The sequence below is a fragment of the Pogonomyrmex barbatus genome, unplaced genomic scaffold (genome assembly GCF_055798465.1).
Source record: "Pogonomyrmex barbatus isolate J1 unplaced genomic scaffold, ASM5579846v1 scaffold2, whole genome shotgun sequence".
NCBI classification, from domain to species: domain Eukaryota; kingdom Metazoa; phylum Arthropoda; class Insecta; order Hymenoptera; family Formicidae; genus Pogonomyrmex; species Pogonomyrmex barbatus.
In genome coordinates, this window is record NW_028297116.1 from 12049152 (window position 1) to 12067366 (window position 18215).

The window sequence follows — 18215 nt, forward strand, 5'->3', positions numbered from 1 at the left end:
TTTCTCTCCCCGTGAAACACCGAGGATAGTAGCGAAGAAGGAGAAGCGACGACTAGGGTGGGTATGGGTCGAAAGAGGGTGGGTCGAGGGAGCGTGACGCGACGAAGTCGACGAGGATGGTGGGAGCGACGTCGGCGGCGGCGGCGGCGGCGGCGGCGTCGTCGTCGTCGTTGTGTTGCTCGTGCCTCCAGCACACGTGAACTATACCTAAATGCCGTGCCTGACCGCGAGTCGCGTGGCGTAGCCAAGCAACGCGCGTGCCATGACCGCCGCCGCCGATAGTCTCCGGCGAAACGGTACTAAGGACGGACCGGGGAGATTCGTCGAACGCGCGAAGAGCGGGATCGTCGTCGACGTCGTCGCTTCCCCGTGCGCGACGTCGTCCACCCTCGCCGTCGCGATTGTCCCTGGACGGAAAGAAGGGCGAACGGACGGACGGACGGACGGATGGACGGGCAGGCCGACACCGGCCAGGATTGTCATCGATCGCCAGGAGAAACGATATCGCGGGTGCTCGGCGAATGAGCGCGCGATCGACCGGACCCCGTTGTTGTACACTGAGAAACAGGTCGGTCTCACTTGGCAAATTGACACCTGTCATGGTATCAACGAGGTATCAAATGGAATTGAAGGGCGCGGTGTTGTAGCTAACGTTCGCGGGGCGAATTTCGTTTTTTCCATCGGAAAAAACTTGAAAAAATTAATTTCGATTTCAAGCTTCAATTTTGGATGGATTATAAAGGAATGATTTGAAGCGATTTCGATGAAGCATCGCGCTCTTTAATTAACCAAAATCATTTTTGTTGCCTTTTTTGGCCAAACAGATGAATTTAAAAATTTATTGCCTAATGTAACAATATGTTAAATTGTATATACTTTATGCTAGATTCGATTAGTTTATCAGACAGAAATAATTTGATTTATTTTGTAAGATAATTTTTGTACGTTGAGAAATAAGCGTGTTAAAGGAAAATTAAGAAATATGCGATCAGGATCGATAGGAGCGTTTCATGAGCGCAGAAAGATATCTAATTTTAAAACAAGCTTCGAATTAGCAATGCGATTAGATAACGAAACTGAAGAATACTCAGATAAAATCAAGGGGGCGCTTTTCACCGTCACTCTGAATACCCTTACGTGAAACCCACAAAGGTCACATTTTGCACGCTTAAAGCACCGCTATTAATATTCGGAAAACGAAGAACAACCTTGATATCGCTACCCGATTTAATTTAATTACATTTTAAGCGAATGTAAACAATTTCTCAAACGCGTGTCTCACTTTAATTCGCATCCAACAAGATCGCCGACGGCGTTTATCGATAGTAACAACAACTGATATCCGATCGTCTCATTAACGATTCCTACGTAAGTTTGCTGCTCCCACCTCCCACGTTAATTACGAGCGGACAAAGCAGGATCGGGATACTCGCGTAATATACACACCTTGCTTTCCACCTCGCCATACTGACGACAAATATACCAGGAACAATTATTATCCAACTACTATCGCAAACATGATATCGCGGGGTAATAGTCACCTAGGTCGCTTGCGCACATACACACTGACGTCCATATCTCCGCTACCACCACGAGAATCTTAAATTATTTCCTCGCAAACGTGACACACGCCGGCCATCGACGACCATCACGGAAGTAGAATTACAAAATGATATGCTGTCGCACGTTTTACGGCGAGTCATCAGGCCTCAAGGATCCTCATGCGGGTCTCAAGGATGTGCATATTAATAAACGTCGCGACATTCCCGGTCACGGCGGTACAAATTTTTTGTATATATATATATATATATATATATATATATATATATATATATACACAAATATTGAGTTATCATCCAGCTTAGTAAAGACCAGACGAAATTTTATATATATATCACTATAAAATTTCTGGTCTTTACTAAGCTAGATGGTAGCTCGATATTGTAACAACAGCACTGCAAAAACACAACTGACGCCGTTACTCCGCCTTGCAATAACACCTGTCGGTGACTTTAATCATTGGAATGGATAGTTAGCAATAAAATGACAACAAGCTGAACTAATCTTTATATCTGAGTAATCGGAAGATACTGTATCATTTAAATAAATAAAATACATACATCGTTCCTTGCTGTCGTTATCGCGGATAATATTATTCGACAAGTTAGCGATAAATTGCTGACATACTGCGAGATATTATTATGAAAAAATTAAATTAAACAATACCTAAATATAGAAAAACAAAAAAAATATAATAACAATGTAATTAACTTAAATTACATTATATTAAGTAAAACAAATATGAAATGAGAGAGTTCCCCTTCCAGAAATGGATAATAAGAAAATGCGGTAATAATATTACTTTGAAATCAATTAAGCGCCGTTCTCTTCAATTTAATTGAGAAACTCATAGAAATGGGTTCATTCACTAAATTGCTTCAGAAGGAACGATATTTTCAGCGCTAATATTTATGTATTTATTACCTTAATAATCCTAAAATAAAATGTAGCATTCTTTTCAGGAATAGTGATTTCGTAAAACGGAATGTTGAACTCATTAAGGAATATCATTGAACATTATTAAACATAACGACTCCAACTTTCCTTAATGTATTCTTATTTTAATCTTTATTTTCTGATAAGAATAGAACCAAGAAAATAATTAATAATATTATTTATGTAGGAAGGAAATAAGAAAAATTCACAGAATTTTTTCACTCAAATTCGCACGTGGGAGAAAATTTTTTCTCATTAATTAAATTTTGGAAAGTGAAAAAATACGAGTTTATTTCTTCTCGATAGAGAAAAACCAGTTTTCACATTCTCGAATTTTTCGATTGTAAAACTCGCAATGGCGTATAATAATTCGACGGTAGGGAATACGTTGCCGCTTGACCTTCGCGTTACGCTTTGCAATCTTGGATCGATATTTATCTCGAGCCCTCAATTGCGACCGTTATAGTCAGGATGCCATTTAGAGCCGTTTCCGGCCATCGGGTTTCGCGAGCGTTTGTTCCCGGAGCATTATCCCGTGACGATCGACTTCGGCCGAGTCGCGAATCGCGAGCATCGAGTCGAGAGGAGCGTTCGATACGAGAAATACGGGGAAAAAAGGCCGACATGGTTTTGCGTGGCCGAAGGCGAACCCAGGCGCGCACATCGGTGAAGGCACCCACGGCTCTATATATAGAGCACGTAGGCCATATACGGCATACACGTATGTCACGTGCCTTCGACGCGTCCTTTAGTCGATACACGCGCAATCACGCAGAATGTTCGATGTCAGCTCGCCAATGAGTTTATTTCAAAGCGCGATCTCGTTTGTATAAAATTCGAGACAAAATTTGTGGTCCCCGCTCGTCGCAGGGATAATCGCGGTGCGACGTCAAGGGAGGAAATATTTTTTTATAGCATGCCGCCTAGAGCGTAGCTATCGTAATAATTACATTTGCATCTGATTCTTGAAACTCGAAGATTCAATTTTGTTGTTTATCTTAGAAACCGATTTAGACTATGATAGAACGTTGAAGTGGAAGAACCGTTTAACGCACTTTTGTAATATACAAATAATTTTGTTAACATTAGATATTGAAATTTCAAAATTTTATTTTGTTGAATTTTTAGATTACTGTTTTTGCTTGGTGACAAATGTCCAATAAAATGATATTTTAATAATATGCCGCTTTATTATAATAATTATTATACTATTATAATAATGATAACGATAAACAATGATTTATATTATCATCTCCAAGATTAAAAACTATGATTCTGTTAATTTAATATAAATCTATTTTAAATCATAAAATTTGAGATAGTGAGCGCCAACGATTCGACGATAACGAACAAGTATGATGTACCGTGATAAAGACTTAAATTAACTCAGAAAATGCCCGTGCTGAATTAATCTGGTAATCAAAGTAATCTGATCCATCTCTCAACTAATCGCTTTAATTAAAAGTGTTAATTAAAAGCGACGAACCAATTATAGTCGGCTGATCTCTATGTCTCGAATATTATTGTACATGGCGAGTAGCGTAAAGAAATGGATTTTATGCTCGCGCGCGGAAATCGGAAAGCTCGTGACTTTTAAATTTTTCATGCCGAGAATGGAGAGGGTACCGCTAAGTCTGGTGGATTTCTGATCGCGTATTCAAGGTAGCATAGTAATTCCACCATATTCCGGTCAACGTATCGAAGTTAGTTCGCCCATTGATTTCGCTAGTTAAATATAGCGTCAAAATTTATGCACGATGCCTGGTTAACTAGGCGTACAATAATTTTCGTTACCTACAATGATGGCGGAAATTAATTGGAGCACCGCGGCAATATGACAACTCCAATTAGCGAACTGCAGGCAGCACGAACACGTGGTTCCCCGCAGTTATCCGCAGCCCTCGTTTACTCGCCCCGTTGCATCTTGGGGGCAATGAAAACTTTAAGTGCTGACGGACTCCGAATCTACCAAGATATATACTTCTCGAATAAGCAAGAATCTAAATCTAGACTTACTCCATGCTAGATCTAAATCTAGATCGGGGACTCTTGATATGTCTTATAAATAGATAGTATGTGAAAAGTACTTTGAACGTTGAGAAGAAGCTTTCGAGGCGCTCAACGAAGTCTAATTGCCATAAAATCGAGCGAATTAACGAAGCTTCTTAAGTCGGAAAGACAATTCCGAGAGCTCGAACTTCTTGCGCCAAGATCAATGGCTTGCCCGACGACAGCCTCGCTTAACCCCTTCTGTACCGAACGCTTCCTTCCCGTGGAACTTTTCGTGAGTTCTTAAGAAATTTATTAAACTGCACTTCAAGAGAAGCGCAATTTTATAATCTTTTATTTCTACAAATTTAACCTTTGAGCAAAACTTGTGCCATTTATACTGTTAAAACATTTCCTAATATAACATTAATTAACGTGCCATTAATTAGACAGTCCATGCTATATAAAATGTTTACATAGGTTCTCTCATTAATTTGCTAAATTAAAATTCTAAAAACTAAAACAGAACAAAGTAAGTTTATCGATTAAGCTCGAAAGCCGAGCAACGTTTAACAAATATTAGATTCGATTAAAGTAATTAAAGATTGGATACCGATATCAATGCCAAGCGGTGTCCATCATACGGGAGAAACAAATTTAATTTTAATTAACAAATGCGGCTCTTCTCTAAATTACCGTGTCCTATAATACGGCTATAAAGAGAAGTTTAGGTGGCGATGCTGAACGCTGATATTATGTACGTAATATCCGAACGTGTTCTAGATATATTTTAGCCGACATCGATCTCGCCAGGTGTAATACGACGTGTTGCAAAAGTATGCGACAGGGCGTCGGCGACAACTGTCACGTCGTGACATCGCTGTCGCGATATGCTCGCGAATAAAACGATTAATCGACACACGTACGGGTATCGTAATAGTCGCGGTAACGCGAGGATATCGCGCGAAATAATTCGACGAAATTGGAAGCAGACGCAATTGGATCTTGTCGTACACGATAGTACGAAGCAGTTGTCGACGCGCAGGAGCATTCTGGTGAATAATTCGAAGCCGGCCTTCGGAAAAGTTGCGAAAGTAGAGACACGGGACTTGTGCAGTTGTGACTTTAGTCCGGCTAACGCTAAATGTCGCTAGGTCATCATCAAGGAGTAAGCGGCCCGACAGATTTCATTTGGAACAGAAGACTCATTGTGGTCGGCGTCGTTATCCGTAAAATATGGGAATAATTAAAAACAAAAGTCCCTTGTTTAATCGTGAAATGTAGACGTAAATTCTTATTTTGTATCAAAGTGGATACAAATTGAATAACTGACATTAATCTATAATTAATAAAATTTGTGAATTCTCTTCGTCTTTCTAACAAAAATATGTGTCGTGCACATGTGTCGAGTGTCAAAGAAAATTGAAGGCGACACTTCAAAGTTGTAAGGTTGAAATTATATCAAAGATGAGTTCCAGAAATTGTTGAGAGTTCGTCTGCAACAAGAATATATTGGAGAGGGGCCTGAAGAAGTGGATCAGAAGCACGGATGCGTTACGAATGCTCCACGATTAATACGAGAAGATATCTCGGCAGATATCTCGATATACCTCGGGAAGCAATAACATTTGAAATCTTCGCATACTGTTTATCGTACGATTAATGGTACGTAATTATACGATACTTAACGATATACATACATAACGATCTACGAACAACAATTATTGCCTCTTCCATGTATTTTTGGAGTTATTTGTATAGAATTTTTTGCAAAAAATTAATAATACTAATTTAAAATAAAAAAACAACGAAAAGAGAATAAAAAGTTTCAAAATTTGTGCCATCTGTCATTGTCATGGAATGACAATGGAAGATTAAATACGTAGATCGGAAGAATATCGCGATCAGCATCGCCAATCGACATGGCATCACCATCGACGTAGTTGTGAAAAAAGATTTAATCGGTAGATGCGTACATGTCAACTACAAAGCACGGTATAAGTATGCCGTGAGAATATCACCTCCTACGTTGTCCAGCTCAGCATAGCTGATGTGAGCCAAGGTCGTTGATTAGCAAACCCAATTGAAATATTCGTATGTATGACGTTGACACTTCATGAATTAAAAAGCGAAGAAAATTGGAAAATTTCTCAGTTATAAACAGCTTCTATGCGGAAAATGTTTCACAGTCGTAGTTATATAGATGAAAATATTAAGCGTGCCGATTCAATAATAGTGACTCAACAATACAATGGTGAACAATAATGAGCAATCAAGAATCAAGAATAATTTTGACAAATTAATTCTTAGAGATGTGAAACTTTTCTTCATCAAAAATAAAGAGTCCAATTTAAAATTTTTTACCTGATAAAAATCTATAGCTAAAGATCATTTGGAAACATCTATACGATCATAATTATTTGGAAATAGAAATGTTATATGATGGATAAACCTAAATAAAGTTAACATCGGGTGGTATATCGCGTGACGTTGTAACCTCCTGAGATAATCATGAGCAGGTGGATGGGTGGTTGATTAGATTAAATGTGCAGCTAGATAGTCGGCAACTCTAGATCCGAATGAGGTAGAAGATAGGTTGCCATAATACTTGATTAGGTCGATACGTGGGACAATGTTGAGCTAGTATTAAACTTAATTGCACCCATTGAATACTCTTTTAATAAAACGTCAATTAATTTCGCTACGGGCAAAAACAGCATAATCAAGTGGAAATTTTCTGTCTGATTAAATAAATAAAAACGTATTCAAAATATATCAAATATATATATCAAAAATATATATCAAAATATATATCAAAAATATATATCAAAAAATTATGTTAATGATAATTATCATTATAATTTTATGATGGAAATAATTGTATAATGCATAGCCGAAAAACCATAATAATATCAATATCGTCATATCTTTTATTTCTTTATAAACTATTAAAGCAAAAATAAAACGTTAGTTTAAGTAAAAAATTAATAAAAATTGATAAAATCTACTTTGTACTTATTATATTTTCGTGTTGAACTAAAGCTCTACGAGGCAATTAAATAATACATGTTACACTTGACGGATTATTCATACACTTTTGCGTTATAAACTTACCTGCAATTCAGACAGTCTCGCAAACTTCCTCATCTAACGTCCTTCATTTGCGCGAATCTGCAACAAGCGACATACATTCCCATTGTAGAGTCTCGAAAGGCAAAGTTTCGAACAGCAATCTCGATTCTCTAATATACAATATATATGTTTTACGCGCTTTCAATATCAATTTAGACTCAAAAATTGCATAAAATTCAAAGCGATTTATCCATGATTTCAGAATATACTATCATTCATATCCTATAATGGTCGGTGATATAAGTTTAATAAAGTTTAATAACCATTATTGATTAGTTCGTTATATAAAAGGACGCACGATGTCATCGTACAACAGTATTCATTATCGACTAAAATGAACTACGTCGAAACGAATTGGGTTTTGCATCTTTTCTTTTGATAAATTGATTTCAATTACACAATTAATAACATAATAATTTATTAACCTGATAATAATAAATATATAAAATTTTAATATTTACTATCAGACAAAAATTATTATAATTGTTAATAATAAAGTTAATATTAATAACATAATAAATATTTTAATCACATCTTTTAGATTTCGTTTTTCAATATATTAGAAGTCGAAATAATTTCGATTCAATATTAAGCATCTAATATATTATAAATCTATATATTTTATTATTTTTATGTTATAATATTTATTTAACATTTAGTTATCAAATAATTATGATGTCAATTGCATGAAATTAATTTAAAAAGAATGATCCAATTCCTACATTTTATTTTATTTACGAAATATGTCAAACGTTTTATATATTAATTCGAGATTAGTATTTTTAATAAAAAATACTAATAAAGTAAAATATAGCACGGCTTGTCGCAATGCAAAATGATAAAAGTAAATAAACAATTTATCTTTATGTAATATTCTTAGTAAAAGTTAATCAAGCGAATAAAATCGCAATAGAACTTTATTAAAAGATACGTGCGAAACGATAAATCTTTTTATGCAAGTTTATTTCATGCATTACTACAGTTTCATTAATCCACTAGAAAAAAAATGTGGATACCGCTAGGAACGAAGAAGAGAAAAAAAAGAGAGAAGAATGTATTGGAGTAATGCGAGGCGGGATAGGGAAACGGTTACGAATTTTCCAGCCATCCTGATATGCAATTTCGCTTCTCTCAAACACGTAAAAAAAATATGGAAAGTTCGCGCGTTGTCCTGAGAGAAAAAAAACAGGATCGGCGCATTTACCGACTTTATGGCGGTTTCACGCTTTACGGCATGCGAGGAATCAGCAAGTTTTAAAGTTCACGTTACAATATTGGCGAATCGATATTCAGGTACAAGCTCCAAAGCGTACGAGAATGCACGAGAATACGTTGCCAATGCTATATTTAATAATGTTGTAATAATTAAAATATTAATATTCAAGTAATACAATAAAATAATTATAGATTAACTTAATTCGAAACAAACATTTGTTTAGAAAATCTATTTCCTAATAAATTTCCTTACCTTTGAAATTTTCTTTTCAATTTTTTTGCATGCGCATGCTCACACAAAATATTGACTCCTAGTCACAGCCTAATAAATTAACACCAAGTAGATTATCCTTGAAATTAACTAACTCGTTCCGAGCGGCTCAAAATTGATATCGATCGTCGCCTCGAGAGTGGAAGGATACTTGAGAATATTCGCCTTCGAATATTCCATATTTACTTCATTATTATAAAAGCAATGCAAATGTAAACAGCATCGAGAGATATTATTTTATATTAATATATTTATATTATTTTATATCAATCTCGGTATATGTTCTTATTAAGCAGAAACTGTCCTATGTGTGCGTCTTTGCTCTTAAATTTACGAAGTTTGCTCAACGAGTATTATTCACAAATTCGTGTAAACACTTAACTCTGTCTCTGTTCAGGAAATGATAGATCGTGTCAAAGTTAATAACTCAATTAACATTAAAAGTACTAAGTGACTCTTATTAGTTTTTACGCAATGACTAAGACTAGACAAATTGTAATCGATTATTTTTTTTAATCTGTAAACGTCGATAATAGAGAAAGATAAGAAAGATAAATTATTTCGATAATTAATTTAAAAAAATATGTACGTACAATACGCTATCAAAAAATATTTTTTTCTCGGAAAATTCGACTTATCGAAAATCGCTTAGTTGCAAGCTTGCTTCGCAAAAAAGGAATCCATCATTATCGTTCGTTTACAGATCGTGATCACGGCACGCAGCACGGTACGAAACGAGTTCTGACGGCTATCGGCCGAGATCCGATCTGCTGGAATAACAATGACACGCGCGTCTCACGCGCGAGCAAACTCCGCCGACGATAGTCCGTGAAGCCGAGCAGCAGTCAGTCGTGGCGAAGCCCCGACTCTACGTGAGTATTGTACAATGAGAAATTCAATTTAGAGCGTTGGAATTCCGCGCGAACCGCGTCGCGACGTGAGCGCGACTCGACTTTGTAAAAAGGCGTTTCGCGTGGAATCACACTATCGGTGATGCGACGCGACGCGATGCGGTGCAATGCGATGCGATGCGATGCGATGCGATGCGATGCGATGCGATGCGATGCGATGCGATGCGATGCGATGCGATGCGATCCATCGGATTTCATCAACCGTAACGGAAGCGCAACGCTAAAGTATCACCGTTTAACGGTCAGCGTTCACCGCTAGACGACAATACAGACGACAATCGATTGCGAAGAACTATTTGTCGACATCATCTCGAATCGAATTGAAATTTATCACTTCTTTACTGCTAATTAAATATTCTGCTTATTCGAATCCTGATCCAATTATGATAGTACAACATAAAAAATATATATAATATAAGGCTCTCTCTTTCTCTGTATATATATATATATATATATATATATATATATATATATATATATTTACTCAGAATAAATACAAACAAGAGAATAAGACAAAACGGTCTAATCTTCAAGATCGAGAAAGAGATTGTGTGCTGCCATATATTTGTCATGAAATGTATTTTCCTCTCACAAAGTTAAAATTAAATCTTTCTGCAAACGAATCTTTCTTCGTGTGATAATATAGCGGTAAATCACTTTTTTCAGAGCGCGAAGAGGATTAATTTAAATTTTATGTCCCCAAGTACAAAATCGATTTTCCCAGCTTTCGAAGAAAGTAAGCTAGAAAAACCATTATCGTACTTTACATCCTATCTATCCTTTCCCCAATTTCATTTACGCCTATAGATAACGGCAAGCATCAAGATAAAACTTGCACTTTACATACGATCAATTAAACAAAAAAAAAATATGATGCACGAAATGGTATGAAAATTAAAGATAAAAATCATGCGTATAAAAACGATGGCAATGTTTTCAGATTTAACGTCCAATTCGGATACGAAGAATCCCCCCGAGCGACATAACCGGTCGTAATGCAAAGTCGATCGTGCTCGGGGGGGGGAGGAGAGAGAGGCATTTATCCGACAGGCTTTTCCGACAAGAGGCGTCTCCGGAAACGATAAATTCCTTTTCAAAACGATCAACGGCGATCTCGAAGCAGCACGGATGATCGAAATTCTCTTCGTCTTCGTGGGCGATAACGATCGGTAGTAGCACGTGCAACGCGCAATTATCGTCGATCTTGATCCACGATCTTTCTCTACCAAGCCTAACGAGGTGATCGAACGATAACCGCGATTCCGAGAGGCGCAAAGGGGAGAAAAATAATTCATCTTAGCGGCGCTAATTAGCCGCGTTCCGATGCCATTTGCGAAGATCGAGAAGAGATTAGGATCGACAGCGGGGACAGCGACGAGGACAGGATAATGCAGAAGATAGCGGTGATGGCCGCGGTACAGAGGGCCCACGGCTATCATAACGGCAGCAATGCTTACGGGGATGCAAGTAACGCCCCGCCGGAGTATAACGGCTCGACCACCAGCAAAAGCGGCCGCTTCGACACGGATCTGCACGGCAATGTTAACATCCTTCTTGGTGGGTGAGTAGCAACCGCGTCAGCCAGACAGATACCACAGCACGGCTCGGAAATATAGGTGAAAGATACCTCACGGCGAACACGGCTAATTCCGAGCTCTTTGAGAAGACACGTTTTCATCCCTCACACACAGCTCTAGTCCCTTTAATCCTCCAACGGATTGTAGTCCGTATGTTAAACAGCCATTGCAAGAACACGTAACAAAAGTACTCAATTGCTTACGTAGTCGCTGTTCTTAAAGATTCAATTGTTGTTTCATGCAATATGAGAAATTCAATGTACACGTCAAAACTGGTTTGGATAACGTGACAGATTTGAATAAAGATAACGTTACTCGAATTTGAAATTTAACGAAAATTCTATGATAGCTTTCATGAAAATATTTGGCACAATTCATAAATAGCAACGTGTTTTAATTTTCATAAATAAATTGAATATCAAAGACATCCTATATATCAAAGATGAACCGATATAAAATATTTCCTTATATCATAAAAATTTGAAAAATATATTTACAAATTTCACTAATAATGTTCCACAAAATAGAATAGAATTTTTTGGAAAGAAAAATAATCATATAAAAATACATAAAAACTTAAAGCACCGTTATCTCCGTAATGAATTTTTATCTTAAGTCGCTTTATTAGCAATCTGAGATAAGAAAATTTATGACAAATAAATGCTAATTAAGTAGTTATCATAATATTACACTGGTACAATGCATTATGCATCGTATGTATATCAAAGATGAGTTTGTTTTTAAAAAACAAATTACTTAGCGCGATAAAAAATTCTTTGAATTAACATACGAGATGAAGAAAAACATTATTTGTAATTAACGTCTGTCAAAGCACACGTCAAATGACACGTTTATACTTCGTTTTTCTAAGATGTAAATTTTTTGTTCAATCATCTGTAAAAGATTACCCGTCAAATTGCAGCAGGTGTTAAAAGTGACAGTTTTATACTTCGTCATGTTTAAAAATTTCTGCTCCCTCCGGAGGGAAAATCGCACGCTTACTTTTCTACCAGTCACCCGTCCTTTATAACAGCCACGCTTTTTCCCTTCGAGCGTACGGGCACCTCCCAGCACAAAAAGCACCGTCTAAACATCGTCTATATTGGTTCGCTTTTAGCGCCATGATCAGCGGTGTGATCATGATGGTGGTGCTCATATGCTATTGCTGTCACAAAAACGTCCGGAAGCATCGACCGCAGGAATATTCGCAGTACTGGAGAGCCGAGCCGGACATTCACAGTCTGGAAGTCTTCACCATGGACACGCACGTAAGCGAAAATTTTCAATTGAAAGGTCATTATCTTAATCGTAAATATATATATATATATATATATATATATATATATATATATATGCAAGATATTAATTTTATAATGTTCCATTTTAATAACAATTACGTTTTTTATATCACAAATTTCATACCTGTTAACGAAAGATTAAAATAAAATAAATTTTAAATTTGACTATATAAAATTTGGACAAAAAAATTATCAAAAGAGATGTTGATTTATTATCCATTTACATACAACATTCTTCATATATAATTCAAGGGAAAGATCCTTTACATTTTCGGTATTAAAAATTTTCATAATGAGATCTCGCTGCACGTTGTTCAAACCTCCCGCATGTTTACCAAAACATCTCTTCCAAAAATACTTTATGTTAGATCTGAGGGTATTCTGCGAATTTCATTACATGAAATTACTTTTAAATCATATCATCTACTCGACGCAATGTGCGCACCGCGAATCGCTTATTTCTCGCCGACCTTTTACGCAACCTCCCGCAGTCGCTCACCTTTGTGGTTGCGGCCGCAATTAAATAAAAATTCGCATATCTCGCGGAAACCACGCCCTCGCGTTACACGTAAAAGCACGAGCGCGAGAACATCGGCTGGAATTGTACGCCGCAATGCGACAATGTGCATACTTTGCACCTTCAGCCTAGAGATCATCTCGAATTTCAGACCTAATATAATACCGAGATAAAAAGAATGAGAATTAAAATACAATATTATCAATATTATATAATAAAATGACAATAGATAAATAAGTAAAAAGAATATTATAAACAAAGATTACTCTATTTATTATAATTAAAATATAAAAAGCACAGATATAAACATGAAAAATCCTACCTATGGATTATCAATGTATTATCTGTTTTGAATTTTTATATTATTCGTTTCTCCTTTCATACATTTTATCCTTGTGTTTTGACTGTTATATTTTTAACAGTTTCGTTTCTCTCTTCAACAGTGCATCGAGAGATCGGCGACGTCTCAAATCCATCAGGAAGAGGGAGTGCCCGCGTCTCTTCCGCCGTGTCCCGTGACCTCGGGCCCTCCACCGGCCTACGAGAGTCTCATCTTTGACCATCGGGCACTGCCCTCACCGATCGACAAGAAGGACGAGTCTGAAGATCCCGGCAGTATTATCTCACTCCCGATAAACAACCTGCCAACCGAATCGGAGGCCAACAGGATCAACAAGCGGGAGAATATCCCGAGGGATGATCAAGGTCTACCCTCCTACGAAGCTGCCCTAAAATTAGAAGCTGACGGCTACGTTTAAGGGGCGAATGAGGATCACTGGAACTACTTCGACGAATCTCATCATAAAAATTTCCAGAGCTCATAGATGAAATGCCGAGTCATGGATATCAAGGGAAAATTCCATAATTGAGGAATAGGCGATGGTGAACCAGCTGTGGACGATAGCTGTCGCCGGCTGAAGTTAATTCCGAAGGCATCTGTGAAGTTAATCACGAAGGCATCTGTGAAAATCCCAATCTGAACGAGGATGAGGAATTGAGATTAATTCTTAATTGAGAAAATAAAAGAAGAAAGGAGAGATAGATGGCTGAAAAACTGTGAATCCATTTGTGAATCAAAGGCGTACTGTGAAAGAGATTTTGAGTGCAATTTTAGAAACGTTAAGGAACTATCATTTTCTACGTTTGATTGAAGATGCGTGTAAAAGAAATGATTTAATCTAAGAGATGGGGAGGACAGAAAAACAAATTTTTAGTGAGATTTACTTTTATAGTTGTATGTATAAATGAGAGCTAACGAAAGACATTATGTTACATCAGAAATATCCTAAGAAACTTGGAACATTACTTTTCTCTTGCCTCGTTGAAAGATTCCAAGTAATTCTTAACTGATAAAAAATAACAAACAAAAGATAAAGTGCCTGAACATATATCTTTTTTGAAAACGTGCGCAAACGAAAGACAAGATGAAAGAAAAGCTATGAAGTGAAGCAATTTTTCGAAAGTACATACTGTTTTTCTTTCTGTCTTGTCTAAGCAAAGCGACACGTAAAACATATTCGAGAGCGACTTTTCATCGACAAGAGATAAAAGTTATCGAAAGATGCGATATCTCATCTTTTCTATTTTTTGATGATCTCTATGATTAAATGCGTTGATAGTATTTTTAATGTAGGAGAGAACGTGTCGTAGAAATATATAGAAATCTATACACGCATATTCGATTTTAAATATAAAAGTCGAAATATATACGAGTGTACAAGCGCAAGTTGAAGTCAGTATGTGAAAACGGTACATATATGAGTCGCAGTCGCAGACAGCGTACAGAAAGACCTAATTTCGCAAGTAATTACATTTTATAGATGTTAAGGGGGAGAATACTTAACGGCATATTTTTCCCGTCGGTCATTAGTTTAAGAGAGCAAAAGCGGACATATGAACGCGGCACCGTTAGATTACAGTTTCTGTTTGAATAAACAATGTGCATCGCTATAACGTAAATGATACTTCGCATAATGGGCGCAGGACATCGCGAAATTTATTATTGCGTTTCGCTAAGAAAATGCTTCAAAACAATACCATTTTACGTAGAACTTTCCTCTGTATGATAGATGAATAGTATGATAAATAAATAACTGTGCATTTAATATGCATTTTCAAGCATATACCGGCAACGGTCGCAATGATGATTTATTATTACATCGACCACATGAATATTATGCAGTAAATATTATCGATAAAGTTGTACCTGATACGAATCACATCAATTTCGATTCAGTTACGAGAACATAAGGTTGTGCGTGCCTTAGCGCGCAAGTAAAAATTTTGTAATTTCTGTCAATTGCAGTAATAATTAATATCACGTATTGTTAAAAAATCTTGTTGAAATAACAGTAATTATTATTATTATTATCACCACTTTCGGTCTTGCATACTTTTAACTTGGCCAAATCATGAGATTATTATTTTGCTGGATTTATTTATGAATACTTAATTACGACAGTAATAATAATTAGTCACAACAGATGCAACAAAAAAAAAGCAGAGATAACCTTGATATCGGTAAAAGAAATGTTTGCTCGAAAAGACAATTTATCAGACAAGTCGTGTTTTAACCGGTTAACTGCGATAAAATGTGATGCTTTAGCTAAGAGTTGGATATTTAAGAAGCATAATGCAGCAACACGAATTACATAGTAAAAGCCTTAATTGAATAGACGAGCGTTCCATTAGCGTTCACCATTATTCATAAAATCTTCTTTCTGTACCGGCATTATTATTTATGTATATTACGGCTAAAGGTACAAAGAGGAATGATTAAATAGCCTCAATCAGTACCGGTCGCACAAAATCGATACAAACCTAAAATAACGGAATTTTACAAAATGTACTCGGCAATGTTGTATGAAGAATGAGATCTCGACAAATCCATTATCCAATCTCTCATATTGCAAAATTCGTTAACGCGAAAACTACTTTTACATTTTAGCTAAAAAAAAAAAAAAAAAAAAAAGAAAAAAAATGCACTCAAAATAATCAAATCCATGAACGTTTAGTATTGGAAAACTAGAATATCCTGCTCACACACTCACTCACTCACTCACACACACACACACACACACACACACACACACACACACACACACACACACACACACACACACACACACACACACACACACACACACACATACACACATTATATATAAGCACGTCAGCTCGCTTATATATTATCTCGATCGTGTGTGAGATTGATTGCGATGAAATCATGACAAAACAAAATACATCGCATATGTATGTCAAATGATAAATACGAGCAAAATATCGTGATATCTAATCACAAAGCATCGTAAACTATAATCCAACTATGATTGCGATGCAGTGATGGTGGATCTGAAAGACCAATACATTCACGCTATTACATGATTAGCACGCTATTACGTGATTCATTAGGCATACAAAAAAAAAACGGAAGAAGAGATAAAGATGCTAAATATATTCGCAAAATAATATCAATACTTTACATAAAAATAATAAATAAAACAAAGCTTAACATTATTTCTCAACATGCTGATTCAATTATTTGCAAAAATAGATAAAAATATAAATTTTTTTTCTCCTTAAATTATATGAATAATTCATAAATATTGATAAAATAAAAATATCAAAGTATAATATTTTTATCTTTATTAAATTAATTTAATAGCAAAATATCTATTTCTATTGAAATTAATCCTTTATGTGTTTAACGGTACTAAACATATCTAAACTACTAACATAACTAAAAATATAGATAAAAGCCATTATGATTTAAAAAGAATAACGGAAGAATCAAGTAGGATATGAAAGATAAGAGCAAATTGTTAGCATCTGACAAGGATCAAGGATGAAGAGCGTCAGCGACATAAAATCATATACCATGACGCGGATAATTACAGAAAAATGCAAATTGCACAATCTACACGTGCGATCACTTCGTCACCGCAAGTTTCTTGCAAAATACGCTCTTTTTAACAATATCCAATCTAAAATTTCGATGTTACATCGCGGCTTAGGATTTGCACTGTAATTAACACTCTCATCATGCGACCTTCGCGAGGGATTGAGCCAAACAGAAAATAATTTCCGCTCCGCGGCCTGATTGCGAACTCCGCGGCGGAATCCGAGATCCCCGTAACGAGTTCGTATGGAAATTTCAAATTGCTAACGACACGTACGTTTCGCGCACGGTGTGCGTATCGCCCGGATGTGCCGTAATTAGATTAGATTTACACAGAATAATTCGCGTGTTTACATTTCCCAACGGTGTAACGCAGAACTGTGCCACTCGCCCCGTTATCAATTCGGTTAGTCGCACGACAGCATATATGTTACCGTAGATAAGCCGGTATGTATTGTATGTATATATAATCCTCCTTTATATTGCATAACGCTATTATGATATAGCAGAAAGAAAGATAGATGCGTAATGCAATATGATAATGTTGCAACATTAATTTTGAGAACTTGAAAGAGGAAGCCGAGTTCATTTTCCACGAAAGCGTTAGTTTGTAATAAGTGGATAATCAGATCAGAAATTAGGTGACACTGTAAACTAGATTGAAAGTTTCCCTAAGTGATGCATATTGATGCAAACTCAAAAAGCTCGTCATGAAGTTTCGGACGATCTTAGAAAGAAAATTTAATGTTTCCTCAAAATTTTTGCAAATTTAATTATCTTATATATATAGGAGAAAATTTTCTTTTCAATTGTTCGCTGGTGCAGACTATTGTATTTAATAAAAACTATATAAAAGTAAAGATGAGTACGAGAAAGAGAGAGAGAGAGAGAGAGAGAGAGAGAGAGAGAGA

The 18215-nt window shown here is 36.3% G+C and overlaps 2 protein-coding genes across 5 annotated transcripts in view; one reads left to right on the forward strand and one right to left on the reverse strand.

The window, feature by feature from the left end:
• The window catches only part of fdl (fused lobes), a 35950-nt gene that overhangs the window by 11319 nt on the left and 6416 nt on the right, over positions 1-18215 (reverse strand). For both annotated transcript variants that reach the window (XM_089075867.1, XM_089075868.1), the window contains exon 2: positions 7600-7656. The gene's annotated coding sequence lies outside the window, so the exon portion shown is untranslated. The remainder of the gene's footprint in view (positions 1-7599; positions 7657-18215) is intronic.
• s-cup (spermiogenesis-related protein stanley-cup) lies at positions 52-15529 on the forward strand. Of its 3 annotated transcripts, none has more exons than XM_089075873.1 (5): positions 52-568; positions 9807-9975; positions 10955-11575; positions 12721-12859; positions 13850-15529. In XM_089075873.1, the coding sequence occupies exons 3-5, from the start codon at positions 11403-11405 to the stop codon at positions 14162-14164; spliced, it is 627 nt and encodes a 208-aa protein (XP_088931999.1). In that variant the 5' UTR covers positions 52-568; positions 9807-9975; positions 10955-11402; the 3' UTR covers positions 14165-15529. The 3 variants fall into 3 exon arrangements, with proteins under 3 accessions (XP_088931999.1, XP_011630315.2, XP_088931998.1); XM_011632013.3 differs by having other exon boundaries at positions 117-568; positions 12709-12859; XM_089075872.1 differs by lacking the exon at positions 52-568 and adding an exon at positions 3700-6138 and having other exon boundaries at positions 12709-12859.

Bases quoted from the DNA above. Each gene is read 5' to 3' on its own strand.
- s-cup (XM_011632013.3), top strand. From the start codon at position 11,403: ATGCAGAAGATAGCGGTGATGGCCGCGGTACAGAGGGCCCACGGCTAT. The intron at 11,576-12,708 runs GTGAGTAGCAAC...GTTCGCTTTTAG, and splicing joins GTTAACATCCTTCTTGGTGG to CGCCATGATCAGCGGTGTGA. The intron at 12,860-13,849 runs GTAAGCGAAAAT...TCTCTTCAACAG, and splicing joins TCTTCACCATGGACACGCAC to TGCATCGAGAGATCGGCGAC.